General features: G+C 42.5%; 1 protein-coding gene across 2 annotated transcripts; it reads right to left on the bottom strand.

The window, feature by feature from the left end:
- TCN1 (transcobalamin 1) lies at positions 1-12,863 on the bottom strand. Of its 2 annotated transcripts, NM_001444504.1 has the most exon segments (9): positions 1-230; positions 403-521; positions 1,846-2,023; positions 3,927-4,113; positions 6,446-6,633; positions 7,144-7,299; positions 8,279-8,422; positions 9,726-9,905; positions 12,716-12,863. In NM_001444504.1, coding segments are annotated over 9 exon segments (1,293 nt in total). In that variant the 5' UTR covers positions 12,795-12,863; the 3' UTR covers positions 1-168.
- Between the last annotated feature and the right edge of the window lie 1,291 nt (positions 12,864-14,154).

Below are 14,154 nucleotides of genomic sequence, written 5' to 3'. Positions count from 1 at the left end.
TTTTTTTTGTATAATTGCTGATACTTTATTGAATGTGCAAAGAGAGAAGCCAAGGTTATTGACTGTGTTATTGGGATTGAGCTAAATGAAAAGGAAAATATGAAAATCAATTTCCACACGTAATTCCATTCCAAGAAGATTAGACCCACGGAGGAGGGTTTGAGTTTCTTAGTATGTGGCCCAACGAATCTCTAAATGCTCTCCATTTTTGACAACATAATTCCCAGCTCCTGAAAAGGATGAAGGAGGAGAAGTGGGTCAAGTGATTGGATCATCAAATCATCAAATAATGGATATTGCTCTCCCAACTCCTTGGCACACTCTCCACCAAAACTTTCACTTTCACACCCAAATGCTTTGGGCATCTCACCCTGCGTAGTTGTTTGGCGTATTCCCCCTTACCTTGGCTTAGTGATTTGTTGTTGCTCAGAAGTTCCCAGTAGGTTCTCTCATTATTATTGGCCCATATGCCCTGAACAGAGGTGATGTAGGGGCCCCATGGGGTCTCCGTCATGGTGAAACTGTTGGGGGACAGTGAATGGGTTACAAGAACTTAGCATGTTCAAGGCAACTCCACATGGGCATTTCTCAAACTTTAATGTACCTAAGAATCACTGGAAGATATTACAAAAAAAAATGCACATCTTTTCACCCTATCCCCAGATACCCTGATTCTGTAAGTCTGTTCTGAGACCAGGAACCTGCACATTTTGTCAACATTCCTGATAATTCTGATACAGGCACTGACAATCCATGCAAAACTAGAGAAATCATTCCCAAGGTTTCTGCCCCTCCCTCCTGTTGTAGAAGACACTCTGCCATCAACAATTTCTAATCTTCTACCCAAGACAGTAGCTGTTGAAGATACTAAAGCAGTACAACAAAGTGTTAACCTCTTGTCCTACAGGCGCTTACAAATGAGGAACAGGAAAGGATATTTAATATTTTATGTTTGTTTAATAAAAAGTGACATAGTCAATGTCTGTTTCATAGTCTTTAGTCACATTTCTCTATCTTCCTGGGGACACTTGAAAGCCACCTTCATAATTATAACTACATATATATAATTATAGTTATAAACACACACAGGCATATATTTTGACACATATATGACTTTATCTGTAGTGTCTTACTTTATGCTATTTGACATGATAAACTCTTGTCAGTTGGATTTAAGAAGCCAAATACACCGTATTTTTTAGAGGCAAAGTCAATATCTTAATTTAATATTTATCCTTTCAAGTATGAGGAATTTAACCTAGGATGTACACGAATCCCCTAAAGGTAGGGATGGCATAAAGAAGTGGGCATTTGTGAAACCTCTGATTTAAATGACAAGTTTTGTGCATTTGTTCATTTTTCTGGGATGAGAATCCCACTTGCCTGATTTTCAAAGGGATTGGTGATTCAAAAATAGTTAAGAACCATGGTTCTAAACATAAAATATCTGACTGCGGGTGTTCTTTGACTGCACCTGCAGCATGCAGAAGTTCCCTGGTCAGGGATTGAACCTGTACCACAGCAATGACCACGCCAGATCCTTAACCCGATGAGCCACCAGGGAACTTGAAGAAGTTCTATTTCTTGAAGGAGTTTTATTAATAGGAGAGAGATCCCTGGTACTTATTCATCTATTCGGTGAGCAGTAATTTAGTATATGCTATGTACTAGAAGGTGAAGTTTCACCTCCCTTTTTTTAAGTCCTGCCCTGCAATGTGGGTGGACAGCAAAGGTACTGATTGAGAAGTGTTTTCAATGTATTTTGTATTCAGGTGCAGATGCATTCTTGCTGAGGTTCTTATAATCATATTACATTCCTTAACCTTAGGTTACATACAGACATACCCATATATAGTGCTGTTTTTTTCCTGAGCCGCCTTCATCACATCGAGGAAGACAGAACCATTTTTCACAGTGATGTTGATGCAATTTGATATTTCATTGATTTTCACACAGTAAATGACTGAGATATTTTCAGGTGAGAGAGTAGGTACCACAGGTACAGGCTCATCAGTGATGTTAACTGGCAGACATGGAAAAGCAGAGAAAAATTATTGTTCAGAATAATAAAAATGCTGTTGGAATCTGCAAGCTATCCAACCCCTATCTATTGACCACTTTTCTTTGTGTAGAAGAGGGTTTGTGCAAGAACCAAGTACCATCCATTGAGGGGTGGATCTCACATGACTAGAGCACAAGTTGAAACCAGATACTCATCAGCTTGGGAAGGCTTGTGTTTGCCTCAGCCTCTAGCTATTTCAGTAAAATTCAATTGCCCCACGTCCCACTTCCTACAGAAGTGGTTTGGCTTTTTTTTTTTTTTTTTTTTTGCTTTGGTGCAGCCTACAACAGCCTACAATACTGCTCCCCCTTTCTTTTTTTTCTTTTTTTTAAAATTGATGTATAATTGACCTACAATATGTTTTTGTTTTATTATAGTTGATTTACAAGTTTGTGATTATTTCTGCATACAACAAAGTGACTCAGTCATACATATGCACACATCCATTCTCCTTCAGCTTCTTTCCCCGCATAGATTATCACAGAATACTGGGTAGAGTTCCCTGTGCTATGCAGCATGACCTACAATATCATGTTAGTTTCAGGTGTAAAACACAGTGATTTGACATCTTCATACATTGCAAACTGAGGAGTTCCCGTCGTGGCGCAGTGGTTAACGAATCCGACTAGGAACCATGAGGTTGCGGGTTCGATCCCTGCCCTTGCTCAGTGGGTTAAGGATCCGGCGTTGCCGTGAGCTGTGGTGTAGGTCGCAGATGCGGCTCGGATCCCACGATGCTGTGGCTCTGGTGTAGGCCGGTGGCTACAGCTCCGATTAGACCCCTAGCCTGGGAATCTCCATATGCTGTGGAAGCGGCCCTAGAAAAGGCAAAAAGACAAAAAACAAAACAAAGCAAAACAAACATACATTATGAATTGATACTGCAACATGTCTAGTAACGGTCTGTTACCAAGCAAAGTTATGTTATTGATTCTGCTCTCTATGCTGTATGTTATATAACCATGACTTATTTATTTTCTAACTGGAGGTTTGTACCTCTTAGTGTCCTTCCCCTATTTCACCCAATCCACTTCCTTTTTATTTCTTAATATTTATTGAAAACAATAAGTGCCGAGGAAATGTACTAATCATTTTATATGGATTCTCTGCTTCCAGTCCTTACGAATACCTATGTTACATACTATTATCATTTGCACTTTTTTTATGGCCACACCTGCGACATAGGAAAGTTCCCAGGCCAGGTGTCAAATCAGAGCTTTCGCTGCAACCTGCACCACAGCTTGTGGCAACTGGATCCTTAACCTACTGAGCAAGGCCGGGGATCAACCCGTATCCTCATGAAGATAACGTTGGGTCCTTAACCCGCTGAGCCACAGTGGGAACTCCCTGCATTTCTTATAGTAGAAAACTGAAGCTAGATGTTAAACTTTTTGTCCAAAGTCCCTAAACCTATAAGTGGTTGAAACAGAAATGAACAAGATAGAAGGAAAAAAAAGTCCCTTTTTATCTCTTGCTGCAAAATCAGTTTGATGAATGATTCATGTTGCCATTTTCTTATAGTACTGCCTTATTCTTTCCATACAAATGCTTTATGTCCCCGAGGGATTGTTCATTGAGCTCTGTACATGGCAATCAGAAAACACCCCTTGGGAGATCAGCATCCTTTAATCAACCCCCACCTTGTTTGTCAGTGTTTGAACCAAGAACAGCATCTCCTACCCTGTTCAGAATAAACTGTCAGGTGGTTATAATCCATGATGACTTTTGGCGGGCTGAATTCCATCTGGGAACTGTTATGCTTTACGGGCTTATCTGGTCCCTTTCAGTCCCAGAGGACACTCACATCTCACACCCTTCGGGTTTTATGCTGAAAGGCAAAAGAGTTTGCTCTTTAGTACTATACCTGGACTTTGGGGACAAGTAGCAGTTTTGTTAACGTCCAGGTAGGTCTTTCCCAACAGGGCAGGTAAGATCTGGGCTGCAGCGATTGGTAGACGGAATACTCCCTGAGAAATGTTGTTAAACACCGCGTCCAGAGTTTCTTGGCAATTTGATTCATTTTGGTAATAGTCTGATGCGACAAAGAGAGCCTAATGAGAGAGTGAGAGAATGAGAATAAATGAGAGAAACTTCAAATAGGGGACAGCCGACATCTAATTCAGTAAATATGTATTGGACATTGTGTAGGACCCGCCTTAGACCACTAAGATATGTTTCCTACCATCAAGAAGCTTATGAGCTAGCTTGGATAGGGAGGTGGGAGTTGCATAATAGCACAAACTATCATAGTGTCAGGCTTTCTTTACCCTCTTCACTCTTGTATTGCCAACATTAACTGGAACAATGCCCTCATGTGGGAGGCACTCCGTAAATATTGTTAACAGATTCGTGGCGTTTCTGAGGAGGAAGAGCTCCTACACACTGAGTGAGTCTGAGGAAAGGCTTGGTGGAGAAGGCGATACTTGAAGAGACCTTGGCGCTGTGATGACGTTTCAGCAGATGACATGAGGAAGCAATGATGTGACCAAAGAGGCTAAAGTAGGAATGGGCAGGGCATGGCCTGGCCATGGTGAGAGTCTCTACACTTTAGTAAAATCCCCAGAGGACTCCTTCTGGCTTAAGAGGACTGGTGTAAGGGGAGCATTCAGGCAATTGTGGGACAGCCTGGAGAAGTTTGGGGCCAGATTGGTAGAGCCTTGAGTTTTGCTATGCAATGTTTGCCATTATTTACTTGGCAGTGGAAAGTCAAATAGGTTCTTGAATTGAAACTATCCATGCAGCAGATGTAAACTGGACTGAAGGGGCAGAATTATGGGGTAGGAAAAGTTAGGAGGGTATGAGAGTGAATAAGACAAGGACTCAAATGGGCTGAACTTAAAGATGTTTCTCTGTAGTTTCTCAAGGAAGGACAGGCCCCCTTTTCATCTTTTCTCGAAGACCCTTAAAAATAACCACGAAGTCAACCAGCATTTGTGGGATATTAAAAAGGCCTGATCCTATTACGTCTCCTCTTATAAACTGTCTGATAGACAAGGAGCTCTTGATCCTGCTGTGAATTAATACCACCTGTAGGGTTTTTCAGCAAGACCAAGGCCCACGTTCCACCCCTAAATTTCGGTATTAACTGGCTGGGTGGGGCATAAACATTAATGCTTTCTAAACGTGCCTCTCAGTGATTCAAATGTGCAACCAGAATGGGAAACCACTATTTTATATTAATTTCTTCTTTTTTTTTTCAGGGCCACACCTGTAGCACATGGAAGTTCCCAAGCTAGGGGTCGAATCAGAGCTGCAGCTGCTGCCCTACACAATAGCCACAGCAACACAGGATCCGAGCTGCATCTGTGACCTACACCACAGCTCATTGCAATACCCGATCCCTGACCCACTGAGCGAGGCCAGGGATTGAACCCGCAGCCTCATGGATGCCAGTCGGATTCATTTCCACTGCTCCGCAACAGGAACTCCTGTTTTATATTAATTTCAAGCTGAGCAAGCATAAACAGGAACAACAATACAAGCAAACTTTATGATCAGCCCCTTGCTCACGTCTTCAGCCTCATGTTGTACTTTTTCCCGAGGACTCTGTGCTGGCCATGCCGAACACTGTGATCTTCCTAACATAATGTTCTTTCCTGCCTTTGTCCTTTGTCCTTGCTTCTCTTTTTTTGAAAGTCCTTTTAAACTGAGTCAGCCTAACAGACGCTAAGTCATACTAAAGACGTAGTAAACTTTTTTTTTTTCCTATACACCTTTCTTGATCTCTTCTTGTCTCTACTCCTTCAAGTTGAGTAGGTCAGTGAGTGAATGCAAGAATAAAGTCTCAGACTTCAAAGAACATATATAGGACAGTATAGGTGCTGAGTATGAACTTTGAAACCAGCTATTTCAGTCCTGCCTCATCTGTCATCACTCTCTGGCCTCGTACCCTTAAGCAAGTTACTGGTACTCCATGACTCATGCTCTTATTCTAGGAAATGGAGGTAATAAGTCCTTCCTCATTGGGTGGTTGTGTACATTAATGACAGACTATCAATAAATATGCCAGCTGCTGTTACTGCCACTACCACTTGCTATTTTCATAACAATAGTCTAATTTGGGGAGGAAAGATGAAAGCACCAAACAATGGTCCGTGGTCAAGTGTGAAACTGCTTGTGATAGAGCAAGATAGATTGTATGTAGTAGGCTCTAGAATTTCTTAAATGTAGTCAGGAAAAGCTTCACAGAAGCAGCAGATGTGGAAAGGTAAAGATGGAGGTGAGGCGAGTACAATTCAAACAGGGAAGGGGTATCACATGGGCCAAATCAGTCAGTGTAGGAAACAGGATGGATGCTATGCCCTCAGGAGGCCAGTAAGGAAGGATCAAGATGTTGCTTTCCTGCATGATTCCTTCTGTCTTCTGTTTTACCTTCTGACTCACCTGCATAGCTTCTCCTGTGCTATACGCGTTTCCAAAGAGACCACCATTTTTCTCAGACTGGATCTTATGTACCAGTGACTCTATATATTTTTGGATTGTGTCTGAATCCTTAATAGCTGCTTTAATCTTCCCATTGCTTATACTCCTCTTCACACAGGTCAGAGCAAGAACAGCCACGGCTCCAGTATCTGTCAGGACACAAAATGTGGGTGACAGGGCCACCATCCTGGTTTGCCTGGATGGAGCAATTTCCTGATATGAAGGAATGTCACTACCAACAGAAGGATAGATCCGGGCAAATTGGGATGGTCGGTCATGCTAGTTAATGATGGGAGAGAGGGATTTCAAGATATAGCAGACACCCCTTTCTCTAACATTTATACCTTCTGAGATGCATATGAAGATTCTCATGATCTAGCCTCACTTTACTGATGGGAAAATTAAAGTCAAGGGTTGACATCCATTGGTGACTCGATGAGAAGAGGGAGCAGGAACCAGGTCTATATACTATATTGCTTGTCTAGAAAGAGGCTTAAATACCACCCAACATCCATTTTTCTAAAACAGATTCTCTCCCGAGGAGACCAGGGTAAAGGGGATAGAAAAATTTCAAGTACTTATTGGTGGAAAAATTCAAAGGACAAGACCTACTGGTGTCCGTGGCTTCTCAGTCAAGGGGATTGTGTTTAATGACTCACCCACTGAGAAATGGCCGCTAAGATTAAAGTTTTTATTTTCAGGATTGAAGTAATGAGTGACATTGCTGATTGAATAGTTCCCTCTGAACAGACACAAGGTCAAAACGTCGAAGCTGAGCTGGTAATAGTTAGTCAGCGGATTGCCGTTGTGTATTTCTGGCAGAGAGAAAACAAACACCTTACTCGGGAATGTGGTTCACCTTGTTTCTCCTTCCTTGATTTCCATTTCTTTGCATTGAAAGAAAAGTGACTAAGGGAGAGGAGAGATCACAGAGAATCAACAAACCGGGGACATCGAAGGGCTGTTAAGGGCCACCAAATGCAACTCGGCTTTCGTTTTAGGGAGTTCCCGTTGTGGCTCAGCAGTAACAAACCCGACTAGGTTCCAGGAGGATGCAGGTTTGATCCCCGGCCTCAGTGGTTCAGTGGATGTGGCCATGAGCTGGGGTGTAGGTCTCAAATGCAGCTCAGATCCCTCGTTGCTGTGGCTGTGGCACAGGCCTGCAGCTGTAGCTCCGATGTGACCCCTAGCCTGGGAACTTCCACATGCCCCAGCTGTGGCCCTAAAAAGACGAAAAAACCAACCCCCCCCCAAAAAAAACCCCTTTCATTTTATGACTTGGGAGATCCAGTGCTAAAGAGATAAAAATGCCATCCTTGCCATCCTCTTATTCAGCGGTAACAGCGCTAAGGCTAGACCCCAGAAATAAAAATCATGTCTCACCAGCAGCCAGGATGGTCAGCCTGTTTTTCCCAGTGATGAAATTCTTTTTGCCATCTTTAGCTTTTATACAAGGATCATATAGTTGGGGACTTATGACACAGTGTCTTGTATTGCCTGATTATTTCTGGTGTCGTTTGTCTAAAAGCCAGGCTTCCAAGGATTAGGGAACGGTGGCCCATACGTTTGTGTGGGGATGTGGTGCTTGACATAGGGTCAATGCTCAGCTGAACACATTTGGAAAGAAAAGTCAAGGCACACGTCGAAAGAGGGAAGAAGGGAAAGTGATTTTCAAAGGGAGAGCAGGATGAATGTGAAGAAGAGAAGGAAGGAGTGGAGAGAAACGTCATACAGTTCTGAATCAGTGGAGGAGAAGGCAAGGGTGTCCAGGGTCTCTGAACATTTGATTCTCACCCATGTTCTTAATTTCTTCTTTGAACTTTTCCCCTAGTTTCTCAACAAGGTGATGATCGTGTATAAACCTGACATCAGGGTTTTTGCATGCTCCAAAAGCCAGAATAATCAAGGCAAGCTGTCCCGAGGTTAAATTGGACATGTCTGCAAAGAAAAGTATTCGAGTTAAACAAGGTACATGCTCGTGATTTTTTTTTTTTTTTGCCTCCAGTCTTCCTTGTGACTTCCATTGCCAGCACTTCTTTCTCCTGTTCCACTCAATAGTGATATTTGATAGTTCTCTTCTTTATCTCCATGAGATACGATTCTTTTCTAGCAGCAAGCTAGATCTTAGCCTTCGCCATGAAATTATGGGCTCTTGTTTGGAATCATGTGAAAATGAACAAAGAATAAAAATAGATAAATAATAAAGCCTTGGGAATTTCTTTTTGGGGGTGCCATCTGGCAGGATAGGAGCATTTGACTTGTGTTTTCTGCTTTATAGAGTATCAAAACTCCCAGGTTGCTCCTAATTCTCACAATAATTTTGTTAGCGAGGTGGGGATGGCTCCCCCCTGGCCCCCCATACTTGTTTGAAAGCAAAGGCTCCATACTGATGTGAAATGCTCCAGGTGGGGTCTGGTCTCAAATCCAGTCCACATCTCCATTGCTCTATGGTTGCCTCTCTGTTGTCAGCTTTCTTTCTTTTTTAGAATTAAAAAAATTATTATTATTATTATTTTTTATGGCTGTACCTGAGACATATGGAATTCCTGGGCTAGGGGTTGAATCAGAGCTGCAGCTGCAGGCCTAACCACAGCCACAGCAACACAGAATCTGAGCCACATCGGTGACCTACTGCATCATATGGCAATGCCAGATCCTTAACCCACTGAGCAAGGCCAGGGATCAAATTGAACCAGAATCCTCGTAGAGACAGTGTCGGGTTCGTAACCCACTGAGCCACAAGGGAAACTCCTGTTGGCAGTTTCCTTAGTTGTGGTTCTTACTCCTGTCTCCTTCTGAACTCAGCTAGATTATATAACAGTCTTAATGGATGTGAGTCCATAATTACTTTTGCTTTTCCCTGTGACTTCTGGAAAGAAAATGGTTTTCAGGGCCCAAAGAAGGAAGGCCCAGCTCTAGAGTAAGTGGCAAGGGATTGATATTTTGAGGAAACTTTTTGTCATCTCACTTTTTTAAAGTTTAATGTAAATTTTTAAATTTATTTAAAAAATTACATACTTGTGCTAGATTTCTTTAAAAAAATTTAAGTAGCATTGGTTTATAATACATACCTTTTGTGTGTGTAGTGTTTTGTTACCACTTCTGCTCACTTCAGGTGTTATACTGCTGATACTGATGTATTGGGGATATTTTGGGCACAATTCTTAGGACTCACCAGGGTTCATCTTTAAAGGTAGGTGAGTCTTTCCCTAAGTCTTCTGGGGAATGTAAGCACACTCACCTCTCCTGTTCATATCGTCTTGGATTCGCTGACTCAGCTCTTCTTCGAGGCTTGGGTTCTGAATCCCGGCAAGTCTTTGCGACAACAGGATGCTGGCTCCATAGATTCCTCTGATTTGTTCTAAATTGTCCATTGCGCTTATCAGCAGCCTTAGATGGGAGTAGTCTTTCTCGCTTACCACTTTGGCAAGGGAGGGAGGAAGTAGGAAAAACAGACTCATGAAATATTTGGGCTAGGAACAGGGGTGCTATTAAAATATGTAGTAACAGATATGGCACAGACATAGACCCATCTGGCAATGTTGCTGTAACAAAACGAAGGTGGGTCTGGAGCCCCACTTATGCCAGGTGGACTTTTTTGCGAACCGGCGTGGAAGTGTCAGATATTTTAACAACCGGTTCAGCCTTTCCATTGTATCCTGGTGAAATTCAAGTCCTGCCTGGTAGATCTAGTACGCCTATCTGATTTGAGGCCTAGAGGGTGTGTCCTTAAAGAGACCTTGGTCACTGGAGCCTTTTTAAAAATTTTTTTTTCTTTTTACGTCACATGGAAGTTCCCAGGCTAGGGGTTGAATTGGAGCTGCAGCTCCAGGCCTACACCATAGCTGAGCCGTGGCTGTGAACTACACTGCAGCTGGCAGCAATGCCAGATCCTTAAGCTGCTGAGCAAGACCAGGAATTGAACCTACATCCTTACAGATACTGTGTCAGGTTCTTAACCCACTGAGCCACAATAGAGCTTTAGTTGAGACCATAATACACATCTTTTGCCTTCCCAGCCTAGAGACCAATCTGCTTTCTGGATTCAGTTATTTCCTTTTCCATCTTCTAATTCCATTGGGTTAATAATACTAAAGAGAAGAAGAGAAAAGAGAAAGAAGGCAAAACATTCTATGCGGCATTGGTGATTGACCCCAAAGCTGCATTGTCTGATGGCCGAGCTGGCCAGGCATTATCATAAGATGGTTGCTCAGCCATATGCACCCTTTGGAACATTTTCCAGTGTTGGCCTACAGCTTGTCCAAATCGCAGGCAAAAATGGAGGGAGTCACATTTCGCTGTGGAGATGAAGAGAAAATACAGAGCCCTCCAAGCACTAGAGGGGACTAAGAAGAGTTAACTGTCACTTCAACATTTCTAAATGTAGTTTGACCGTGGTCCCAAGAAAAAGCCTATCCATCTCCAGGTTATCTCATGGGTTTGTGGCATAGTGAGACTGTGAACCCTGGGTTGAGGCAGACATTGGCTGGATTCTTTGCGTCTTAACTTGTAAGTGGGAGTAAGTTATGTAACTTTCTTGACCTCAGTAAAAATTATGGACATTAGCATTGCTCATAGGTGTTGGATAAGAGACCACTTCATAAACTATAAAATACTGTACATATTATTACTTCTAGCTCAACTCAAGTTTCTGTCACTAAGGGAGTCCTGGAAATGTGATTTTCCACACCCACCTTTCTTCACTTTTTCCAGGAAGATCTGAATAAAGTGACTGTAGAAAGGTTTGTACAATTGGACAATTGTGAGTCACCTCTGAGATTCCGTGGAAGCATCCAGTTCAGCAGATTTTCTGGCACTGAAATAGACTTTTTAGTTCCTGGTCAACAACTCAAATCGGCTTCCTTGACCACTAATTACAAAGTTAACTATGTTTTGTATGATGATTTAAATTTCAAGCCTCTATAGAGAACCCCTATTCTCAGGATACAGCAGAGGAAATGACAGGCCAGGAAAAAAATTAGAGTTGGCAGAGTCTGAGCGCTAGTCTTTCTGCTGTGGGCCGGATGTCTTCTTGTAGGCTCTAGAGTAGCAGAAGATGCGATCGCAGATGGCACCACCTAGTAGCATCATCTCTGCACTGATTTGAAGCTCAACTCCAGGGTAAAGACTTATAAAAGAGAAATCTACACTATGGTGTAGATGAACCTATCTACAAAACAGAAACAGACTCATGGACATGGAGAATGACTTGTGGCTGCCAAGGTGGAGGCAGGAGGGAGTGGAGTGCATGGGGATTTTGGGGTTGGTAGATGCAAACTATTACATTTAGATGGATAAGCAATGAGGTCCTATTGTAGAGCACAGGGAACTATATCCAATCTCTTAGGATAGACCATGATGGAAGATAGTATGAGAAAAAGAATGTATATATATATATATGACTGGGTCACTATGCTGTACAGCAGAAATTGGCATAATACTATAAATCAACTATACTTCAATGAGAGAGAGAGGGAGAGAGAGTGATATCATGTACCTGTTAGCCATATCAGACTTTAAGAAATCACCTGCTTCAATACTCTTCCCTGATTATTTTCCATTTATGGATGGATGAAATTAAAAAATTTAGAAACATGGAATGTTAAGTTACTAAGGGATCAGACTAGACCTCAACCCCATTATTCTTTTTTTTTTAATGGAATCACACACTCTCTGGAGCCTACATGATGGAGCTTCTATCCATGTCCTTGGGGAAGAGTTGACAAGAGAGGTATGTGTAGCTTGGAATAACTAAACTCAATAATGACAAGACAGCAGTCATCATCATTTCAAAGAGATTATGGATATTATTTTTTTTTTCTGTGCCATTACAAGGAATTAGCCCAAAACCCATGTGTGGAACTTCAGAAAAATAGATTGCCTCTCAACATCAAAAGATACCTTTCCACCTCTTGGAAAACTTCTGTGAATTTTCTGTCATTGACAATGAACAAGAATGTAATTACTTGGTAGGGCTGTTGTGGTCGAGATGATCTCAGCATAGGAACAACAGTTAGGCAAGTTAATATTGAATCTAGGATCCTTCTTAAGATAACACACATTGCAGAACCTTCCTCACCATCTCCTTCCACCCTTTGCCTTGCTCATAGAGTCCAACAACATACAGCACTGGAATAGGGTCTTTTCTTAGGTAACTTTACACAAAGCTCCCTGTCTGTAGCCTTCAGGAGACCATCATACTAGAGCAATTTTAGCTCAAAGGATACTCACCACAGCTCTGGCATAGTTGGCTTGGAATGAGAGAGAACAATAGGAGCCCCACGAGGGGCAGCTGGTGTGATTGTCTCATCTCTCCAGTGGTTGTATGGGAATGGCGAGGGCTTGACTGTCTATTTATTGGGTGATGGACATAGGGTAATGGGAGCTCCTCCTTTAGTTTGCCTCAGCCTCTTTCACTGAAGCAAATATTGAGCAATGTCAGGAGGTGTGGTCAAGTGCGTTTGTCCAAATAATGTAATAAACCAGGAAGACGACTTGAAAGATACGGTCAGGGAAAATGAAGAAATCATTTTTATTTGTTTCCTATACCAAACCCGCAGGGTCCACCTTCCTTATTTGCCTTCAGCCCAGTGGGAATAAATGATGTAAAGGATTATTTTCAGTAATGTTCCCTCTTTCCCATCCTATTTTGGTTACGCTTTATTTCTATCTCCTGAGAGATTAGATTTGATGGGGACAAGGACTGACAACAGATACAAATGGAAGTAGAAGTTTTAAATCTGAAGTTGGAGCAGGCAGGATGCGGGAGCCTGGCACATGAGAAGGTCTCGGCATAGTGGTTTTTGACTTCTGATTTTCTCTTAAGGTAGATGCTCTGAGAATTTTCTAGCTCAAGAAGAAGAAGATCATAGAGGTGTACATCAAAATGAATTTTTGGTGTGCCAGGAAGGATGTTACATGCTACATGTGAGAAATGCTGCTTATCATAGTTCTTCCAAAAAAGTATTAGAGAATACTCTTGGTTTGGCTTTAAAATATTTGCTCTGAGTCAGCAAGATGGCGGAATAGAAGGACCTTTGCTACGCCCCCCATAGCAATAGTAATTTTAGCATCCATCAATGGACAAAGATTCCTGTGTGGAAGCTTTGGGTTCCAGGTAGAAGATTGTGGTCTCAGTGAAGCCATAGAGGAGGCTATATTTAAAAAGTAAACTGAAGAAGACAGATTTTCATTCACACAAGCTAAAGCACAGCATCTTCCAGCTCAAATTTTTCTTCCTGGCCTGTTATTTCCCCTGTTGTCCTGAGGAGGAAGGCTCACTGGCCATAGTCCTGGATACAGACCCAGAAACAGCCTTATCCCCTAGAAGACTTGGCTTCAGCTCTGTTTGACTTTGGTTCTACGAATGGTACCATCAGACAAGGGACATGGGAGAAGTCATGCCCACCTGAGCCTTGGGTAATAAGCCTGCCAATCTTATCAGGGCTTTGGATCCCAAATATAGACCTGGCTCTATCCAAGCTCAGCCATGGTCCGGGAGTGTCCTGCCCACCCAGAGACTTGGCAGGAGACATACTCATCTGTGCCCAGGGGCAGGTCCGCTGACCTTGGTTCAGTTAGGGATCATGAAGGGACCCGGCGACTTGGCTCCAGCCCCTCTCAGGTACGGTTCTAGGCCAGTGCTCATGCAGGGATCTGCCCAGTGACCG

Source organism: Sus scrofa, chromosome 2 (assembly GCF_054392235.1).
Source record: "Sus scrofa isolate SSC_HxYL_T2T_F1_AM1 chromosome 2, Sscrofa_HxYL_maternal_Yorkshire_Landrace_v2.0, whole genome shotgun sequence".
Classification (NCBI taxonomy): domain Eukaryota; kingdom Metazoa; phylum Chordata; class Mammalia; order Artiodactyla; family Suidae; genus Sus; species Sus scrofa.
This window is presented reverse-complemented; position numbering and strand designations above follow the sequence as displayed.